Raw genomic sequence first — 22,669 nt, forward strand, 5'->3', positions numbered from 1 at the left:
ACAAACGAAAGCTTACCCCTTTAGGAGTTGTACAATCACTCACACTGGATAGCAGCACCATTAGTGAAATTCAAATGACGTTTCACATCTATAGCTGTTATCACCCTCTGGATCCTGAAACCATAACGATCCTCCCATTTACACCTTGATGGTTGACCTTTTTGTCAACTAATGAGGGGAGTGGTCTACAGCTCCATCTCTACAGTGGTGGCCCATAAAGCTCCTGTCTCCTTAACATTAGATCAGAACAGCAGAACACTTGGTTAAAAGGGGGATCTGCAAACAGTACTATACTATGGCCACCAGAACCTGAATGACTGAGAATCTCCATAGACCCTGATTACAACTCGCAATGAACAAGACTGCCATGAAGGAAGAGGACATTTATGACTTTCTACCCGACCATTTGTCTACTGACACGAAATATAGTTGTACTTGGACACCAATTTGCAAAGAAGAACCAGGTTCGTCACCTGAAGTTGAAAGAGAAGAGAAGTTTCATGTCATGCAATTTAGTGGCACTTCTACAATTCAGCCTTTAACTCCTTCACATCAATCCGTATCCTTGAAGGTGGTTAAAGAAGAAGACATTTATGATTTCCTCCCGGAGTATTTGTACAGACCAAAGGAGGAAGAGAATGAAACTGAGACATCAGAAGCTCTGGACATGAAATGTGAAACAGATTCTTCCCTGACGGGACACAATGCGGACATGGCTCCAGCAGGTACGTTTCACAACAAAAAAACTAGATGCTTAATGCTAACATCTAAGCTGCCTTTTTGTCAAATTAGATCTTTTCATGAATATGTTTTAAAATGACCAAAGTACAGTATGTTTTGAAGCTAAAAATGTCCATTTCTAGTTATTCTGTCAATAATGAAAGATAAATGTCTGCCAACGTAGATCATCTTTGTGATCTTTACTTTACCAAGCTCCCTGAGGATGGTCAGTTGACCGCAAGCTTGGCAAATTAAAGAACAAAAAGGGAATCTGAGTGGACAGACATTCTTTTATTTATTACATTGTTTTGTATGTTTTTGCATCATTTACTAGAGAGTGGTGTAATGTGGTTAAATGCAGATTATTTCTAGAAATTGAAAATGTATGGTAATGTATGGTACTTTTCATGTGTCATGATGAAAAATTGGAATTTGATAGTTAATTTCATAATTCCAGTTCATGTCCTCAGGAATTTTATTTCACTTTTTCAACTTCATTATATATCATAATACACATGTGTTGTGTTCGCCTCATTATTTTATTTAAGTCTTGAGCTGAGCATGTCATAGGTTCCAAGAAGTTGGGAACGTTATTGACATACATTTGAAGGAGTGTCCTTTAAACCAGTGGTTCTTTACCTGGGATCAGGGAAAGCCCTTGGGATGCGCCAGAGATCGCAGGCTGTTTGTGGAATATTGCCTCTGTTGAGGTTGTTACTGCTGGAAAACCAAATAATTTGGGCAAATGAAAAACAAATTATAGCATGATTTGACCCCCATGTAAATTCATCCAGCTATTGATTAATGTCTTTGAAAAAAATGCATTGTAAATAATCACTTTCTTTCATCTTTAGTGTGCATACACTGTAGATGGAGAAGTTTGGGTTGGTTGGTTTGTGGATTGTGAATTTAAAACTCATTTATTTGTTTTTCTTCCTCAGGTACCACGGGTGAAAAGAACTGTGAAACAAAAGACTTATCATCAAAGCACAAGAGAACCCATACAGCAGAGGAGCATTACCAGCATGTTACATGTGGAAATGGCTTTGTACGGAAAAATTATATCATCACCCATCAGAAATACCATACTGGTGAAAGGCCTCACAAGTGTACTACATGTGGGAAGAGCTTTGTAGAGAATAAGCACCTCATCACTCATCAAAAAATCCATACTGGTGAAAAGCCTTATCAGTGTACTACATGTGGAAAAGGGTTTACACAGAAAAGTAATCTCAATACTCATCAGACATCCCACACTGGAGAAAGGCCTTACCAGTGTACTACATGTGGAAAAGGGTTTACACAGAAAAGTAATCTCAATACTCATCAGACAACCCATACAGGGGAAAGGCCTCATCAGTGTACTACATGTGGGAAAGGCTTTACACACAAATATCATCTCATCAGGCATCAGACAACCCATACTGGGGAAAGGCCTTACCAGTGTACTACATGTGGAAAAGGATTTGCCAATAAAGGTAACCTGAACACCCATCAGAAAACCCATACTGGTGAAAAGCCTTACCAGTGTACTACATGTGGAAAAGGGTTCACACAGAAATGCAATCTCATTTTTCATCAGACAACCCATACGGGGGAAAGGCCTTACCAGTGTACTACATGTGGAAAAGGATTTCCCAATAAAAGTAATTTGAACAGGCATCAGAAATACCATACTGGTGAAAATCCTTAACATTGTACTACATGTGGGAAAAGGTTTACACAGAAAATCCCCTTGTTATTCACCAGAGAACCCATACTGGGGAAAGGGCTTACCAGTGAGCTACATTTGGAAAAGGCTTTGTACAGAAAGGTGATCTCAACAGGCATCAGAACATTCACATTGACTGCAATTAACACTGCCTAAAACCGTTAGATAACCCAGCCTCTCTTAAAATAGAAATAGAAACTTTATTCACAGTTTTCAAGTGTTGCTTTTCCTCATTCATATTATGATTTTATTCCTTTGCATTGTACAAGTTGATTACATTATTACAACAGTTGCAAATCCTTCAGTTATTTTGTGTATATAACTATTTCTTAAATAAAGTGTTTTTTTCATGGAGCAATGAGTATTTCTGTAGATTATTCCCTAAATGGGTGAAGTGATTTGGAAATCACTGAATTATTTTCCAAATACAGAGACCCAGAGTATGTACTCTAAGGAAAAAACAGCACACATCAAGGGCGACTTTAGAACAGTGGTTCTCAAACTTTCTTGAGTTTCACCCCCTGGACCTCAACTTAACCCCTGCAACGCACCCCTAATAAGCCTGCCAATGTCAGTAATAGTATCAAAAAATAAAATTGACTAATGTCGCCCAATGGAAACTAAGCACTGCACCCTCTACTGTGTCCTTCTTAATGCCCCCCTATGGCTGCCCAACACCCCCTTGTTGAGGAACTCTATTGCTATTACGAACTATTACCACATTGCACTAATAATTAGTATTGCTAATGTGAAGCTATTAACACAAGAACTACCACGGAGGGGTCAATTGACCGTTTTACCTAAAAGACCCACAAGAGGGTCATTTGACCCTTTGGACCCCCTGCGGACACTCCTTTTGTTGTGGAAATGTGGCTGTTAGCAGCTCACAGCTGTCACTTGAGTCACAGAGGGGTAGTTGGGGTAGTTTTTGAAACAAAGAGAACAGGCACATAATGTTGATTATGTTATGTTCCTGTTCGGCAAAATGCTTTGGTCATACACTGTATTGTAAAGCTGGATTCCAAATGTAAAGAGGAAGATACTGACACCATCAGAATTGGAAACCCAGTCTGCACAGTGTTGGCTACTTATACGTTACAAAATGATAAACAATGAATAATTGACTTACCTGCACATACTGGTGCTACAGCTCTGCCAGTATTCCTATCAACTGATACTCTGTATATTTGTTTCATAGCGATTCGTTTCTGGATTGGATTGATCAAATAGATTAGTCACCTGCAATGTGGAACTCTCCTCATTTGTTGGGCAAAAATGATGTTACCTGTTATATACTAACCTGATTATCATAATTTTTATATGACATCTTCCAAAACGTTCCAAAATGTTTTATCCCAATTCCCTAACACTATCTTGAAAATTGAGCAGACTATTCTGCATATTATGACTTATATGAAGAAATATGAAGAAAAAAAGACAACCATTACACTGAGAATCAACTAATTGGGATAGATCAGCAAGGTACATTCATTTGAAAATTGTACTAAATGTAAGCTGATTGTGTTAACTGTAGGATACTTGTACATAGCCATTTGCAAAGATGTACTAAATAATTGAGACATGTACAAAAGCATTTGAAATTTGATGAAAGTAATGATAAATGCCATTCTGTTGTGAGGAACTGCAAATTGGTTTTGGGATTTGTCCATGTTTTGAGAATGACATCTCAGTTTCAAGAAATTAGCCAAACCAATGGAGAAAAACTGTAACACACTGTCCGCCAAACTGTGCTATCTGTCTTTGCTGCTGATATCTTCATGCAAGTTGGTATTTACCTGTGGTGATTTTGGAGGCTGACAGCCCTTGGGAAGAAGCTGTCTGTCCTCTGTCCCCCTCACCCCACACACGGCCCCAAACAGCCTCATTACCATAACAAAATGAGTGATTAGTGTATTCGGTTAAAGCCGCCGGTGTTCTGTCGAGATGTGTTGCCTCGTCGAGATGAGCGACCGGTCACCCTATTCGATAGTGGTGTTCTGTCGATTTGCGATGCCTCATCTAAATGAGCGACCTTGATTTTCCGCGGAAGGCGTTTCAATCGGTCCACGTAGGACTGTTTTAATAACCATTACTTTGTTTATTTCACGGACAGGGGTGTGCAATCGTTCGTGCGGAGTTTAATAAGAACGTGCGGCTGCTGACCACTAAAACACCGTGAGCCTCTCGTTTGAAAGTTAAGAAACGTGCCATATGAAAGAGACTGAGTTGAGTTTGCGCAAATACTGGAGAAAGTGTTTGGGATCAGGGCCTGGCTACGGGTTGTTTAATGCAGCCATTTGCTGTTGGTTTGGTGTCAATGCGACGTGGGCTCGCAAGGCAAATGAAATCATGAGCTATGGGGATAAACAAGCGCTGTTTAGATATTCCCAGATAGCAGGTAGCGTATTGTGGCTTTGTTTCGGCAGATGTCTGTCTTTTAATGACCGGAATTATAATTTCACAACATCCCCACCAGTGCATTAGGCCTACCATGTTCAGGCATTTTACAATGCAGTCTATTCAAATTTGTGAGTGAAAAGGGTGGAGGGAGCATTTTGACAGCTCAATCAGAGGTGGCGATTTTTTCCCATTTTACAATGAGAACGCCTCCTCTACATAAATAGTCTTTTCTGATCGATGTTACAATGTTCGAGGCTGAGAGTGTGAGCGATTGCGGTTAGGCAACAAAGTAGCAAATGTTCGAAGCCACGCTATTCGCAGATTTTTCAATGATCTGCTGGATGATCCACGCTATTTCCCGTTTTCCCCCCAGGGGATATATCGTAACTTTCAGTCCATGACAGGCTAGCTAACTAGACTATGGATGACTGGTGGTAACCTCAGGAGGACATAGGCTACAGTTTGAGTCACTAAAGTTGACAGTCTCAGGGGATCCTATCGTAACTTGCGGTCTCACAATTCGATGGGCAATCACCCGCGAAAACCACCGCGAGGGTGTGCGCATGCGTGCGCATGCTCAGTAGCGAAGAGAATCACATCTCGACGGGTCGCTCATATAGACAGGACACCGGGTCAAATGACCCCACTCTGGTACTTCTAAGTAGGCAGAAAAATCCTGGTAGTTCTAGTGTTAATGCTTAGCAATGTTAGAATGGCTGAGGATAACAAGCCTTTATTCTCATGGTGTATTAGAGTGTAATGGCTGCCATTGTTATTATCATGGCAAATTAAAACGTAATAGCTCACATTGTTAACATGCCCGATTAGAGTCTAATTGCTGCCACTGCTTACATATAGCTATTTGTCTTTGTCTCTCTGGCTCTGTCTCTCCGTCTCTGTCTTAAACTGAAAGACACATTTTTCCACCCACATTTTTAATTGTTTTTCCACATTATATCTGTTTAATTTATGTGTATCAGTAGATTGCTTAGTCAGTAGTAGTTTCTTCTGTGGTATCGGCAGATAGTCTGCACAGGGGAAAAGCCTGTGCACTGCATGTGGAATAGACAACCATATGTTTGACTCCCATGGGTGTGTGGCGACTGACTGCTTTGGTCGAGCCCAATCTTATGAAAGGGCACCATACCCTAAAATTGAGCGAGGAGCAGATACAGAGAATGAGTGACTGGAGATTCAACATTAGACATTTGAGAGTTTATTGTCATTGTCGCAAAGGCAATTAAATTGTGTTTGTAGCGTAACACTCAGCTGTAGCAGCAGTAGTTAAGTGCATTAGAGGTAAACGTGACACCAGTAATTGATTCCTATATAACTGATACGGAACTACTCCTCACTATACACATATGTCAACCAGGATTAATTAGCTTTTGGAGTATTTCAACCTGGCCTGATGAGCTTTTGTAGTATTTCTGTTCATGTATTGTTGTTATAGTGATGCCACCTGTGCATTGCTCAGTCCTATTCCTCTAAACCAGGGGTCCCCAACCTTTCTGGGTCTGAGGGCTACCAAGGGCTATCCGTGGGCTACCGAGGGCTACCCGAGTTATACTGATGTCTTGGCATCATTCTCAAATCACACTATTATTGAATGATAATTTACTTATAGGTTATAAAGAATAAATAATTTCATATTTAAATCAAGAAAAACATTAACTGTGACTAAAATCTGGTAGTCGTCACTGTTTATTAACATCCTTGGTGGGCACCTCAGAAGCTCCTGGAGGGCTACCTGGCCCCCGCAGGCACAATGTTGTTGACGCCTGCTCTAAACAATGTGATGATTGACAAACTGATTGGATTGGACAGGGAAAACCAGGTCATTTGGGATGTGGCAACGAATTGTGACTAATGACTCCAGGCTGCCCATCACTACCTTAGATAGCAAGGAAAGGGTGGTGATGGAGTCTTATGGAGACAAATAATGGCACATCATTAAAAATATTAGATGTGTAAAAGGGTCTTTGTGAAATGTTGTCAGGAGGTAAATCCATACAGTAAAAATATTCCATATTTCCAACTTGTGGAAAGGAATGATCACACTACAGCCACAACTATAACAGTTACAAACCACTCAGGCGGGATAGCAGCACCCTTATTGGAATTCAAATTACTTTCCACATTTATAGCTGTTATCACCCTCTGGATCCTAAAACCAAAGCGAAGACCCTCATTGTGGATTAGAATATGTTCATTCAGTTCTTCCATTCCCACATTATTAATAAAAAAACTTAAAATCTAAAATCTTAAAAAGAGACAAAATACAGTGTATATGTGTTTCAAGCTAAAATGGGTTAAGGAGTTTTACTGTCACTCACACTGGATAGCAGCACCCTTAGTGGAATTCAAATTACTTTCCACTTTTATAGCTGTTATCACCCTCTGGATCCTGAAACCACAATGGTCCTTCATGGGTGATCTGTTGGTCAACTAATCAGGGGAGTGGTGTAGCATCTCTAGTAACCCAGGAATAAACCTCAGGTCTCCTTAACATTAGATCAGAACTGCAGATTTGGTTAAATCTGGCTACTAGAACTCAGATTTTTTAGGTTTTGTATAACGTCTGCTGAAAATGTTCCTGTGCCCGCATATTTTGACCCGTAATGGAATGGCTGAGAACATCTGAAAGCAAAGACTCTGTATAATCAAGGGAAAGTGAACTAGTTTGTGATGTTCTATCCCCTGTAACCCATTGACAGAACATGATTTTCTTATAATCCCTGGAAATTACCACATTTTCAGATGCTACACATTGATAAATTGATATATCTGGCCTTGGAAACACATTTGAGACTCATGCCCTGGCCCACTGAAGCTGTTTGTCAAAGGTTTCATCTTGTCACAGCTGTCTATGATCTTTCCCACGCCACTTTTTGTGTGGATATGCACATGCATTCTACCAAGTGTCTTTTTTGAAACTCCGAAAGGGACCTTTTGGTTACCCAAAACGCAACCTCTAAATAAAATATTAATGCACAAAAACCTTTTCAGCTCGAAGCATGACCTTGGTCACAAACGAAACCTCACCCCTTGAGGAGTTTTACAGTCATTCACACTAGATAGCAGCACCCTCAGTGGAATGCAAATGACCTTTCACATTCATAGCTGTTATCACCCTCTGGATCCTGAAACCACAACGATCCTCCCATTTACACCTTGATGGGTGACCTGTTTGTCAACTGATGAGGGGAGTGGTCTACAGCTCCATCTCTACAGGAGTGGCCCATGGATAAAGCTCCTGTCTCCTTAACATTAGATCAGAACTGCAGAAGACTTGGTTAAAAGGGGGAATCTGCAAACAGTACTATCCTATGGCCACCAGAACCTGAATGACTGAGAATCTCCATAGACGCTCATCACAACTCACAATGAATAAGACTGCCATAATAGTCCGGCAGCCAAAAGCCAAATATCAGCCGAACCCAGTTTCGTCTGATAAAGTTTTTTTCTTTGCAGTTTGTGGTTGCTTAAGGTGTACCTATTAAGATTCCAGACGATGCCCGGTGATAACCCTTGAGCATTTTCAGATATTGAGCCTTTTATGCTTGATGTGCTGCAGCCATAGATTACAACAGTGTTTGGCTCCCAATTCATGTTATGCTGACCAATTACCCTATACCATACTTATTTTGTGTTTGTTTACATGGTAGGATGTGTATAAGAACAGGTGGTGAGGTATGGACATCAGTGGGGGTGGGGTCATGCATGTTTGGGGGCGGGGCATTCACCCAAAAAGCTTGATTTTCCAAGTCGGAGACACAAAGGCCAACATTTCGCCAAACGTGGCTTTATATCTCATAGTGGGTTGTTTGGTTTTGCTGTTTGTAGTTGTCCAACACTTACCCATCAGGATAAGAGTGGGTGATGTGCCAATTTCAGCTATTAACCCTTTCATGTTGATTTCGCTGCAGCCATAGCCCGCAAGCTTTTGACAGCTTCATAACTGCACTATGATTAACCATAGAGCATTCTGGGTGGTAGGCCTGCCACATCAAAGTGGAGAAAGTGTCCTCGTAACAAATAAATTTTAGACAATTACATAACTAGCTGTTTGTGAAGCAGAAATATGTAACATTTAGGCGAATATTGGTGGTGTCAGCTCAGACATACCCAGAAAGGATTACTAATTCAACACAGAATTTCACCATTTCATACATTGCTATTTACTCTTCCTGTGCTGTTGTAACACAAAATAAAAATTGTAAGTAATAATTACATAATTTTTGGCTGATTATTTGTTTGCCTACAAAGTACATCATTTCAGTGGTGGTCGTATTAACATGGAAAGAGATAAATTAAAAATGTAAATCCACAAAATGACATTGTAATTGACCTTTTACCAGCCCATACCTTAAAGGCTTTGTTATCAAGACCCTAAAAGCTGGATATCACTTGACATCAATTGGTAATGTGCTGGCACCATTCCAACAACTTCCCAGTGCGGCCACTAACTTTGTGTCGGCATGTTATGGCATTCCAGACAGTATCAGCATGTCACATACAAGGTTGGTGGTATGGGGAAAAAAGAATGGGAAAGGTCATTTATCTTCACCTAACCTGGCTGCTCTTCCACCAACAACATAGGCATTTCTTGAGAATGTGAAAAGGGCTCATTTTCAAGCAATATTGTGGAGGACATTGGTTCACACTCCACCTGAACTATCTCCTGAAGCATTTGGATGGAAGAAAGACCCATGCAACAAAGCACTGATACCAATAAGTGTTCCAGAAAATGTCAAAGTGGCACCAGACTACATTTTACAGATGATCAGATGTGGTTGCAAGAGTAAAAGCCCCTGCAATTCTAAGAAATGTAGCTGTGCTGTAAACAGTGTGCCTTGCACCATTTTCGGCTGGGATGCTGCCGAACCAATGTTGTGTGAGCTTTACTGTGTGTGTGTGTGTGTGTGTGTGTGTGTGTGTGTGTGTGTGTGTGTGTGTGTGTGTGTGTGCATATAATGTAGGCTATAGGTGTTTTAGGTGTTAAGGACTCTGTATGTTGTATAGGTGTAGACAGGTCTTTCTGTGCGAATTTAAATGCATGTACATGTCTTATTTGATGGCTTTATGGACTTTTAAGTGATCATTTAATACCAGTCAGGATACACTGGATTGACTTAATTTTTTGACTCAACAGTATATATAATGTATAGCTGTTTTCCTATGTTTAGATCTCTCTCTCTCTCTCTCTCTCTCTCTCTCTCTCTCTCTCTCTCTCTCTCTCTCTCTCTCTCTCTCTCTCTCTCTCTGAGCGTGCGGTACTGTATGTTGCAGTGTATATAGTCAAGTCAAGTAGGTTTTATTGTCAATTTCATTACATGCACTGGTCATACAAAGAATTTGAAGGTCTTTCTGTGTAAATTTAAATGCATGTACAGATCTTATTTGATGGCTTTATGGATTTAAGTGATCATTCAATACCAGTCTGGATACACTGGATGTATGTCATTTCTTTACTTTTCTTTTGGAACAGCCAACAACTGCTCACCAGTTACCCCCACACTGTGTTGTTCTTTTTTTTTGGGGGTGGGGGGTGGGGGGGGGGTTCTTTTATGTTGGCTATTTGTGGTAGGCTACCTACCGGCGATGTTGTCATGTATGTTGTCATGATGTGATGTTATGCAGGATCTCATAATGCACAATCCGTTCCATACTTTACAGTCTTATTCTAAGCAATGTTGTGAATGTTTTTACTGAGGCATTTCTTGATTTGTCATTCATGACCTGATTAATATAAGTAAATGCATAAAAATAGGCCGAAATCACATTTCTTAAGGTTATTAGCAGTATTTTCTCTGTACCTGGATAACAAAAGGAGATAGCCAAAATTAACCACAGTAAATATTCTTGTATGTACGATATTAACAAAATAAAAAAGGAATTTTGAAGCTGGCATTTTCAGGTAGTCAGATTCATTGCATCAAAATATATGCAAATTAGTGCATATTTAATTAGATAATAGCCTAATTAGCATATTTAATCATAAAATATAGAAAACTTGTAATACATTTTTTTCTCCAATTCATACGAGTAATCATCTGATAAAGTTTCATATTGATATCTGCAAGTTAAAAAAAATACCCTATTCACCTACAGTGTCTCGCCTTATTTGTGGGATTGCTGTTATGAAAGGGTTAATTATTACCCCATATTGGGTTTGTTTCAATAAGGGCAGTGTTAAGGCAGTCCAATGTGAATGTTTTTCAGGTAATATAAGCAATTTGGTACATTTTGTAACATTATTCACAGTAATATTAGGTGTCTTTAGTTTTTTGTCATAATTCGCATTTATGGGACAATAAAGGCTCAAAATCTGGAAATGCTCAAGGGATATCACCGGGCATCGTCTGAAATCTTGAAGACTTGCCTAAAATCTATCAGATAAAGCAAAAAAAAAAACTTTATCAAAGAAATCTGGGTTCAACCCCACGGCTCCCGGACTATAAAGGAAGAGGACATTTATGACTTTCTACCCGACCATTTGTCTACAGACACGAAAGATAGTTGTACTTGGACACCAATTTGCAAAGAAGAACCAGGTTTGTCACCTGAAGTTGAAGAAGAGAAGTTTCATGTCACACAATTTAGTGGCACTTCTACAATTCAGCCTTTAACTCCATCACAACAGACAGTATCCCTGAATATGATTAAAGAAGAAGACATTTACGATTTCCTCCCGGAGCATTTGTACACACCAAAGGAGGAAGAGAATGAAACTAAGGCATCAGACGTTAAAGAAGAAGCTTTGGACATGAAATGTGAAACAGATTCTTCCCTGACGGGACACAATGCGGACATGGCTCCAGCAGGTACGTTAACATAAAAACTTGATGCTTAATGCTAAAATCTATGCTGCCTTTTGGGAAATTAGATCTTTTCATGAATATGTTTTAAAATGACCAAAGTACAGTATGTTTTGAAGCTAAAAATGTCCATTTCTAGTTATTCTGTGACAAATTAAAGATNAATGAAAGACATTATTCTTTTATTTATGACATTGTTTTGTATGTTTTTGCATCATTTAACCCTGTGAAACCTGAACCATGAAAGCAATGAGAGAAAATTCAAATTTTTGGGAATTTGCTTCAATATTGGTCCCTTATAAGAAATGTAAAAAAAAAAATCAAAATTTTGTTAAGGTCACTGAGATATTTAATGCATCATATATGATGCATCAGGCTTTTAATGAATGGAAATTCCAATTTCATGACCATTGAAAAATGACTTTAAATGCATTTACAACTTTTTTTTAATTTAAAAAAGTTGTCAGACAATTTAATTTTAGGATTATCTTTAAATATTTAGTGAGATCCTGCCATTTTTTTAAGCCTATCCTTGTTTTAGCAGGACCATATTTTACATTTCCCACAGCCTGGTTGGGTAATTTTTTAAAATCTATGTAAAAACATAGCTGATCGAATGCTTAACAACCTATTTATGAGTGTGATATAGATCATTATGCATTTTTGATGTGTAATTTGAATATATGGGTCCATTACTACAATTGGACCATTTCTCCATTCACTTCAATGCATTTTTTACGAGATCATAATTTCAACATTTTGCATTACATTTTCAAAATTGCAAGTAAAACCCGTTTCTTAAGGCAATATCTTTGTCTTGAAGTAAAACAACTTGTGTGTTTTGTTAAACGATCGTCGTGGTATGCTTTGTAAGTTTCCCTATGGAGCAAATGCATTGATGGCTGACTTCCTGCCACCGCCGGATGGTGCTTATATGTTTCATCAGTTTTAGCACGATCTCTCTGCAACACGGTGTAAAAATATAAACTCTTCCTTGATTAATTGCACAAAGCAAGTGTTCAAATTAAAGGATGTAGAGTTATATTTCGGAAATTTGTACACAAACCTTTTGCAATTTGACGATATCTCAGCGTCGGTCAGGGAAACCGCTTCTACTCCATTTTTGCATTTTTCGCCGAGCTGTGATCAACTTGTTGTTGACCGCTGCTCTCTTGTGGCGGTTTCCGTGTACTGCAGGACGTTTGGAAATGACACGCAGGATGTTTTTGAGATGGATTTTTTTTGTGTGTCAGCGTGGAGAGGGCTTTGAATTTGATGAGACATATATGATGCATCCGGCGCGATAGGGTTAATAGAGAGTGGTGTAATGTGGTTAAATGCAGATTATTTCTAGAAATTGAAAATGCATGGTAATGTATGGTCCTTTTCATGTGTCATGAGGAAAATTGGAATTTGGATAGTTAATTTCATAATTCAAGTTCATGTTCTCAGGATTTTTATTTCACTTTTTCAACTTCATTATATATAATAATACAAATGTCCTGTGTTCGCCTCATTATTTTATTTAACTATTCAGCTGCGCATGTCATAGGTTCCAAGAAGTTGGGAACGTTATTGACACACATTTGAAGGAGTGTCCTTTAAACCAGTGGTTCTTTACCTGGGATCAGGGAAAGCCCTTGGGATGCGCCAGAGATCGCAGGCTGTTTGTGGAATATTAGGCTCGTTTGCAACCACGCAGCAAAAGATTTGATCAAAACGTGATTTGCTTGGTCTGTCACAACCACTGGCTCGTTAGTGGCTGTAACATTAAGGGAGACCACACCGATTTGTACATTTTAACCAAAAGTTTCTTTATTTACAAAGTGTATCAGTCATCAGTAATGTGAATTAACCAAAGAGTGTATCAGTAAATGAGTGTTGTCCAAAAGGGTGCAAGTGTGGTGCAAATCCCGGCCGTCGTTGACGTGACCATACGGTCACCAAACGAATGTGCCTGTGGGACGAGAGAGAGAGCGAGAGTATGCTGATGGGAGGCCTTTAATAGGCCGCCCAATCAGCAGCCCTCTGAGATGTTGATCTTGACAGACCAGCTCCACCTGCGGGTCGGAGGACCAAAGTGCCCCAAACACTAACCGGCAGAGCCGGGCATGACATCCCCCCCCTTAAAAACAGAGACCCGTGTTAACTGGGTCTCTGAAGCACCATCAAAAACCAAAAAACAAAAAGCTACAGTAGCCATAGGCCTAGTCTAGTCCACTGGCGCACCTCCCCTCCACCCCAGACCAACCAGACCCAAACCCTCACCACCCTCCTTCCCCTCTGCTCTTCTCTGCACCCAGCAAATCCTGGTACCCGGACAGCAAACTTTAAGGGAAACAGAAAAAAAGAAAACAGAAAAAAAAAGGTTAGGAGCGAGTGAAGGTCATTAGGCCCCCTGGTCCAGAGCCCGAGATAGCGCATCAGCCATAACATTTTCCACCCCCCGGATGTGGCGAATGAGTAGGTGGAATGGCTGCAAAAACAGTGCCCAGCGTAGCAGCCGCTGGTTGGTGGACCCCTTCAAGGATTGAAGAAAAGTGAGAGGGTTGTGGTCCGAATAGACCACAATAGGATGAAGACCCCCTCCCACATAGACTTCAAAATGTTGCAGCGCCCAGATTAACGCCAAGGCCTCCTTTTCAATAACAGAATAATTGAATTGGTGCTTGTTAAACTTTTTTGAAAAATAGCAAACCGGCCTGGCTACATCACCCTCATCAGCCTGCAGGAGGACCGCACCTGCTCCCACCTGGCTTGCATCCACCTGCAGCTGGAATGGCTGATCTAGTTTGGGTGCAGCCAGGACCGGAGCCGATGTTAACAAGAGCTTTGCGTTCTGGAAAGCCTGCTGACACTCCTCCGACCAAATGAATTTGGCGCCACCCTTCAACAAATTGGTCAGAGGAGATACAACAGTCGAAAAATTGCAGCAGAAATTACGGTAGTACCCGATCATACCCAAAAAGCGCATTAGTTCTTTCTTCGTCGCCGGCGCAGGGAAACTATCAATAGCTGCCACCTTTGCGTTAACGGGCCGCACCATCCCCTGGCCGACTACTTTACCCAAATAGACGACTGTGGCACGCGCAAACTCGCATTTCGCTAAATTTACTGTGAGGTTTGCTGCCACCAACCTCTGGAAAAGCGCTCGAATGCGAGCCAGATGTTCGTCCCAAGTGTCCGAATGACAAACGGCGTCGTCCAAATAAACCGCGCACCCCTGCAGCCCCCCAACGACCCTATTCATGAGCCGTTGGAAGGTTGCAGGAGCATTCCGCAAGCCGAAGCTCATTCGAGTATACGAATACAACCCGGAAGAGGTAATGAACGCAGATATCTCCTGCGCTCTCTGCGTCAACGGCACTTGATAGTACCCCTTAAGTAAATCAAATTTGCTAACGTAACGAGCACTCCCAACCTGATCCACACAGTCCTCGATACGTGGCAATGGAAAAGAATCTGGTCTTGTCACAGCATTTACCTTCCTATAATCCGTGCAGAATCTATACGTGTTGTCTGACTTTTTAACCAGTAGACATGGCGATGCCCAACTGGAGTAAGATGGCTTGGCGAGACCATGATCAAGCAGATACTGTACACTGTCCTCCATACTCTTCTGCTTATCGGGAGCCACTCGATAGAATCTTTGTCGTATTGGGCGGGCACCCTGTGTGTCAATGTCATGCTCAATTAGTGTGGTACAGGTTGGAGTGTCGGAAAACAAAGGCAAAAACTCAAAAATTAAATCCGACAACTGTTTACGCTGTACCCCACTTAAATGACCCAGGAGACTATCTAGCTCCTTTAACTGCTGAGTATTATCCAAGCGCCCATGTAATACTGAATCATCAGGTGCGCGCACTTCATCCGAAGCTGCCACCTCCGGCCAATTGAGTGGCTCGCCAACCCCAACGACTAGACCCACCGGACTCGCAGCAATCCCACCCGCCTTTTCGGAACCTGCAGAATGGTAAGGCTTGAGTAAATTCACATGACACAGTTGCTGTGATCGTTTACGATCAGGAGTTGACAGTAGATAATTGAGATCTGACACTTGGCTCATAACAGTAAATGGACCAGAGTATTTTGCTGTAAATGGTGACCCCGGAATGGGCAGCAACGCTAAAACTTGATCACCCGGATTGAAAACTCTGATCTTCGCTTTACGGTCATAACGCAGCTTCATTTTCACCTGAGCTTTAGTCAAATGCTCTGTCGCCTCTTTCCATGCAAGCAACAGCCTACGACGAAAACCATCTACGTACTCAGTGAAACTGGCGGGAGTGTTCTGCAGATCCAGATTGGCATTTAAAACAGACAGTGAGGTCCGGACTTTGTGACCAAAGACTAGGTCATTAGGACTAAAACCAGTGCTTTCTTGAACTACACCACGCGCAGACAACAAGAGCCATGGCAACGCCTCCTCCCAATCTCTCCGCATCTCAACACAGTAAGCGCGCAAGAGAGACTTCAACGTGGCATGCCAGCGCTCCAATGCCCCCTGACTCTGTGCGTGATAAGCGCTGCTCAAATTGTGCTTCACCTGCATCGACTTCAACGCTGCAGCAAATGTTCTGGAGGTAAAGTTAGACCCTCTGTCGCTCTGAATTACCTTTGGAATGCCAAAGACAGAAATGAATTGAGACAAACACTTCAATATTGATCTTGTGGTAATTGTTCTCAAGGCATACGCTGCAGGATAACGAGTGGCCTGGCACATAATGGTAAAGAGGTACACACAACCAGATTTCGAAGGGGGTAGTGGACCTACACAATCAATAATGAGGTGCTCAAATGGTGTGCCAACAGACGGAATGGGTTGAAGTGGTGCAGGTTTAATGGGAGTACTCTGTTTCGCAACCTGGCAAACATGACATGCTTTGACAAATCTAGATACATGGCGTTTCATCCGTGGCCAGTAAAAATGTTCCAAAAGACGTCGGTAGGTTTTCTTAACTCCAAAATGCCCAGACTCTGCTCCATGGGCTGTTTTCAAAATCAAATCACGGTATTTGTCAGGTACCATCACTTGAATCACCTGACCTGCCACTTCAGGATCAACACCTGGCAACCACGTATGCAGCAAAACGCCATTCTGAATGAAGTAACCCATCGTTGGATCAGTAGAAGCTAAGGCAAAATATTTCTCAAAGCTCTGATCATTCTTTTGTGCCTCAATTAAATCTTGACATGACAGAGGTTCAGGCAGCTCAGGAACAAAAATAGGCACAGATTTGGATACATCCGACGATTGCGCCTGCGCGCGAGACATGGCCCTAGTCACAGCGCAAGCAGTAAACACTTCTGGGAATTCTTGACAACACGCGTCTGGCTCCTCTACAGATAGCGGTACAGGTGTGACAACTGGAGGCGGAGAAACTAAACACCCACCCAAATTGTTCCCCAGGATTACATGGATATCCTGCATAGGCAGAGACGGTCTCACAGCAATAGTCACCTCCCCATTCACAAACCCTGAATTCAAGTGAATTTTGTGCAACGGTACAGAAAATGACTGCATGCCTATTCCTCTAATCAAAACACACTTCCCAGTGTCAGATGCTGTGGAAAATGGCAAAACTGCTCCAGAAATGAAACTCTCAGATGCCCCAGTGTCTCTTAAGATTTTAACTGGAACTTTTTGTGTCTCTCCAACCAATGACACCCAGCCATCACTAATGAATGGAGCGAAATCAGATGCAGCTGACTCTACTGATTTCGTCTGCTCGTCTGACACAGATGCGCAATCTTCAATCAATTGCTCACAATCCACTTCCGAACGAGGTAACGGGGTTAGATCAGAGACGCCGAAATCAACTGGATGCACAACAGAAACACACCCAGCTGCCTTGGCATTAGATTTACGGCCTTTCAACAGCGGGCAGTCCTTTTTCCAATGTCCCTCCTGCAAACAGTAATGACATTTATCCGTCGGGCTTGGACGAGATTTGCTACTTCCATTATCAAATTTAGGAACATTACTGGAATTGCCATAATTGGTACGATTTGAACTACGACCATAACGAGGAGGAGAACGCTGTGGAGGAGAACGAGCAGGATCATAACGCTGGTGGCTATTAGGCCTATACCGTGGAGGACTGCTGTAAGGCATACGTTTATGCGTTAACACAAAAGTATCAGCAAGCGAGGCCGCTTCCTCCACTGACTTTGCCTTTTGCTCATTAATGTAGGTAGCAATTCGATCTGGTACAATGTTCTTAAACTGCTCCAAAATCAACAAATCACGCAAGTCTTCGTAAGTTGAGACAGACTCAGAAGTAAGCCACCGGTTAAAATAAGTACTCAACTCTCTTGCCACTTCAGCATGAGTCTGATTATCACGTTTACGCCAGTTTCTGAAACGTTGTCTGTAAGCTTCTGGATTCAGTTCATAACATTTCAAGACCGCTTTTTTCACCTCAGCATACTTGTGCCTATCAACAGATGTTAATGCCAAGTATGCCTCCCGTGCGCGTCCTACTAGTACAGTTTGCAAAAGCACCGTTCTATCCTCTTCACTCCACTTTTTGTCAGAGGCCATCTGTTCAAACAGTGAGAAAAACATGTCTGGGTCACGTTCGTCAAACTTTGGAACATACTTTACCATGCTATCCATACTAGACCCGGACAGATTTCCACTAATCTTACCTTCTGACATTAGTTTCAAACGATCCTGTTCAATCTTAATTTTCTCAAGCTGCACTGTTAGGTCCATTTCACCTTTTTTCAAATCCATTTCTTTTTCAAATTTAAGTTTCTCCATATCTGCTTGCTGTTGCAACTCTCGTTCTAATTTGATTTTTTCCACATCTGCTCGCTGTTGCAATTCCCGTTCCAATTTGATTTTTTCCACATCTGCTCGCTGTTGCAATTCTCGTTCCAATTTAATTTTATCCAAATCTGCTTGCTGTTGCAATTTACGCTTTTCCAGTTCAAACAGCCGCTCTTTTTCCCTATCCTCCAATTCTAGTTCCTTCAGCTGTCTCTGCTGCTCAAAAGTCAGTCCACCCATTTTTTCTGACTGCTCTGGCATACCTTTCACACGAGAGTCACCACCTTTTCCTGAAGGCAAAATATCCTGCTCACACAAAAACTCGTGAATGGAGTCACGCAAGGCTCCCTTCTTACCAGTTTTAATGGCTGATGACAACTCCATGCCATACTTTTCTGCCAATTGCAACAATTGTTCCTTATTAAGGGCATACAACAATTTTTCAGATGGTGCTTCCACAAAAGCCTCCATCCTGCTCAATCCAGGCCGTCAGTACCAACCCGGCTACTGTACCAAACCAAAACTTAACTTCTGCAGTCAAATCAAAACTAGCTCTACTTAAGCTAGGCTCTCTCTCTCCCCAACCAATCCAACCAGGTCTCTAAAACATTACAGTTATGTTAACACAGCAAACTAACCTCGGAGCATCCCCCTAAACATTTCCCCCCCACTAGACTAATCTATTTTCACACAGAGCCCGAGGACGAGGATCATTTACTCACCAATACCTGTGGAGACGTACCATCCCGACAAAGCCGATTCAGCAGCCGTTTCTCTCCAAGGCGGTGCCCTCGCCCAGGCTCTGTGACAGCAGGAACCTAGAACCCGTACTAGATGGGGATAAAGGCAGCAGCTCCTCAGAGGTTGAATGCAATGCTACAAACTGCAATGAAACTAAACCAAGATGGCTGGAACAAACAATTCAGTCTTACCTACACTTGCACGGTCAACCAAAACCCAAAAGCACAAATCAGTATAGGCCCCCCCAATTAACTAACTGATAACAGGCCCCAACTGACTATCAGCAGTTCACAATTAGTAACTCAGCTCTACTCACCTTCCTACGCTCCAAAAGCCAGTAGAAGGAATACTTGTAGCCAAATACTCAATACAAAGAGCTCTACGCACCTTCCTACGCTGCCATAGCCAGTAGAAGGAATTACCATAGCCTAAAGTTACTACCAAAGATCGGATGAGCCCCCATATGTCACAACCACTGGCTCGTTAGTGGCTGTAACATTAAGGGAGACCACACCGATTTGTACATTTTAACCAAAAGTTTCTTTATTTACAAAGTGTATCAGTCATCAGTAATGTGAATTAACCAAAGAGTGTATCAGTAAATGAGTGTTGTCCAAAAGGGTGCAAGTGTGGTGCAAATCCCGGCCGTCGTTGACGTGACCATACGGTCACCAAACGAATGTGCCTGTGGGACGAGAGAGAGAGCGAGAGTATGCTGATGGGAGGCCTTTAATAGGCCTCCCAATCAGCAGCCCTCTGAGATGTTGATCTTGACAGACCAGCTCCACCTGCGGGTCGGAGGACCAAAGTGCCCCAAACACTAACCGGCAGAGCCGGGCATGACAGCACATAAAAAGGAGGGGATAACTGCGTCGCAATCAAGCTGGACACATCAGGACGACGAGATTTCAACAGCGGCAAAGAAGGTGGATCTATAGGTCTGTGGGTGGATCTACCTTTTTTGACAGCGGGTGTACCAGGGCGCCCTCTCGTGGAATTAAATCATCATGGCACTAATTCCATGACGTGCTTACCAATGTCGGCACATGCTTGTGAAATCCGAGACTCTCTGCCTCTCGGAGAGAAATCGGATGGTCTTGAGGTAGAGACACAGGTTACTACTCGGTGAATCATGGTACAACTCTTAGTTAAATTTGTGATGATTTGGCTTCACTTCCATGTTATAATTCAGTTAATTAGTGCTCACTTTAGGCTATTCATTTTGTGTTTTGGGACCAAAGTCGTCATTCAGATAGGACCGTTTTAAAATTACTTAACAGCGCCAATCCATCCTGCGAGGATTGAACCCAGGTGTTCAATATGTAGCTTTACCATGGCGCGCCAACCACAAAGGCCACTCTGTTTCGTGCACTTTCATACATAAAAGACAAGATAAGTCTCTCGCAACTGGTCTGTTTCCACATTAACCATCAGCAACTAAAGCCTCCCCGTGTTTCGGTGCAGTTTCGAACCGGGGACCTCATGAATAGAAGTCAGGCGCGCAACCACTACTCTAACCGTCGAGCAGGCGGCCCGCGGAATAATACTGCGTTTGTAACCTACGGCATACACTCCTAACGTGGCGAAGATGGAGCATCTGACGACAGGGTGGTTTGTTTCTTTTTTTTTCTGTTGTAAGTGGGTTGTGCGACCATACATATGGATGATACCACTCTGAGTATGCTGCATTTGAGCATGAAATGCATTTCAGCATGTAGAAAATGAAGCACGTTCAACTACACACACATGAATCACATGAGCTATGAACACCAATCACGGCAGATTCCTCACATCATGGAGGAGGTCTTCTGCCCAGCGCAGTAGGGTTTTGTTACTGCGTGGCAGCTTGACAAAACTTTTGTTCCCGCGATGGTTCAACGCCATGTGACACGACTGCCGCGCAGAGGTCACTCCCTTCAACTGCATCGTGAACGGCAAATTCTAACCAGGATGCTTCACGCGGACACACTGAGCATGCTCGCTGCCTAGCAAATTTTCAACCTCGCAGGAAAGACGCTGTCATGAACGCCCTTATTGCCTGTGTTAAGGTTGTTACTGCTTGCAAACCAAATAATTTGGGCAAATGAAAAAAGAAATTATAGCATGATTTGACCCCCATGTAAATTCATCCAGCTATTGATTAATGTCTTGGAACAAGATTCATTGTAAACAATCACTTTCTTTCAACTTTAGTGTGTATACACTGTACATGGAGAAGTTTTTGTTGGGCGATTGTGGATTGTGACTTTAAAACTCATTTGTATGTTTTTCTTCCTCAGGTGAAGCGGGTGAAAAGAGCTGTGGAACAAAACACTATGTATCAAAGCACAAGAGAACCCATGTTGAAGAAAAGCATTACCAGTGTGTGACATGTGGACAAGGCTTTGCACGGAAAAACGATCTCATCACCCATCAGAGTGTCCATATTTTGGAAAGGCCTTACCAGTGTACTACATGTGGGAAAGGCTTTGCAGACAAATGGAAACTCATCAGGCATCAGAGAACCCATACTGGCGAAAGGCCTTACCTTTGTAATACATGTGGAAAAGGGTTTACAAGGAAATGTAATCTCATTACTCACCAGACAACCCATACTGGGGAAAGGCCTTACCAGTGTACTACATGTGGGAAAAGCTTTGCTGATAAACGTAAACTCATTACTCACCAGACAACCCATACAGGGGAAAGGCCTTACCAGTGTACTACATGTGGAAAAAGATTAGCCAATAAAAGTAACCTCCACCGCCATCAGAAATACCATATTGGTGAAATGCCTCACCAGTGTACTACATGTGGAAAAAGCTTTGCACAAAAAGGTTCTCTCATCGCCCATCAAAGAACCCATACTGGTGAAAGGCCTTACCAGTGTACTACATGTGGAAAAGGATTTGCCAATAAATGTAACCTGAACACCCATCAGAAATACCATACTGGTGAAAGGCCTCACAAGTGTACTACATGTGGGAAAAGCTTTGCAGAGAAAAGGGCCCTTGTCACTCATCAAAAAACCCATACTGGTGAAAAGCCTTATCTGTGTACTACATGTGGAAAAGGGTTTACACAGAAATGTAATCTCATTACTCACCAGACAACCCATACTGGTGAAAAGCCTTACCAGTGTACTACATGTGGAAAAGGATTTGCCAATAAAGGTAACCTCAAAAGCCATCAGAAATACCATACTGGTGAAAGGCCTTACCAGTGTACTACATGTGGAAAAGGATTTCCCAATAAACGTAATTTGAACAGGCATCAGAAATACCATACTGGTGAAAGGCCTCACCAGTGAACTGCATTTGGAAAAAAGTTTACACAGAAAGGTTTATGCAGAAAATCACCTCACTGGGGATAGGGCTTACTAGTGAGCTGCATTTCGAAAAGGCTTTGTACAGAAGCCTCAGAACATTCTCACTGAGTACAACTTACAGTGCCTAAAACACTTCACTTCTGTAATAAGTTGGATAACCTAGCTTCTTTCCACACATACACACATATTTAAAT

At 42.0% G+C, this 22,669-nt stretch overlaps 2 protein-coding genes across 2 annotated transcripts; both read left to right on the top strand.

Annotated features, from left to right (window-relative positions):
* Nucleotides 1–285: 285 nt before the first annotated feature.
* LOC134461475 (uncharacterized) lies at nucleotides 286–14,443 on the top strand. Its single transcript, XM_063214404.1, has 5 exons — nucleotides 286–464; nucleotides 572–725; nucleotides 1,662–1,768; nucleotides 11,478–11,658; nucleotides 14,346–14,443. The coding sequence occupies exons 1-5, from the start codon at nucleotides 387–389 to the stop codon at nucleotides 14,441–14,443; spliced, it is 618 nt and encodes a 205-aa protein (XP_063070474.1). The 5' UTR covers nucleotides 286–386.
* Nucleotides 14,444–21,189: 6,746 nt separating this feature from the next.
* On the top strand, nucleotides 21,190–22,457 carry LOC134461476 (gastrula zinc finger protein XlCGF7.1-like). The gene is made up of 3 exons (XM_063214405.1): nucleotides 21,190–21,247; nucleotides 21,448–21,874; nucleotides 21,959–22,457. The coding sequence occupies exons 1-3, from the start codon at nucleotides 21,190–21,192 to the stop codon at nucleotides 22,455–22,457; spliced, it is 984 nt and encodes a 327-aa protein (XP_063070475.1).
* The last annotated feature ends 212 nt before the right edge of the window (nucleotides 22,458–22,669 follow it).

This window comes from Engraulis encrasicolus, chromosome 13 (assembly GCF_034702125.1).
Source record: "Engraulis encrasicolus isolate BLACKSEA-1 chromosome 13, IST_EnEncr_1.0, whole genome shotgun sequence".
Lineage (NCBI taxonomy): Eukaryota > Metazoa > Chordata > Actinopteri > Clupeiformes > Engraulidae > Engraulis > Engraulis encrasicolus.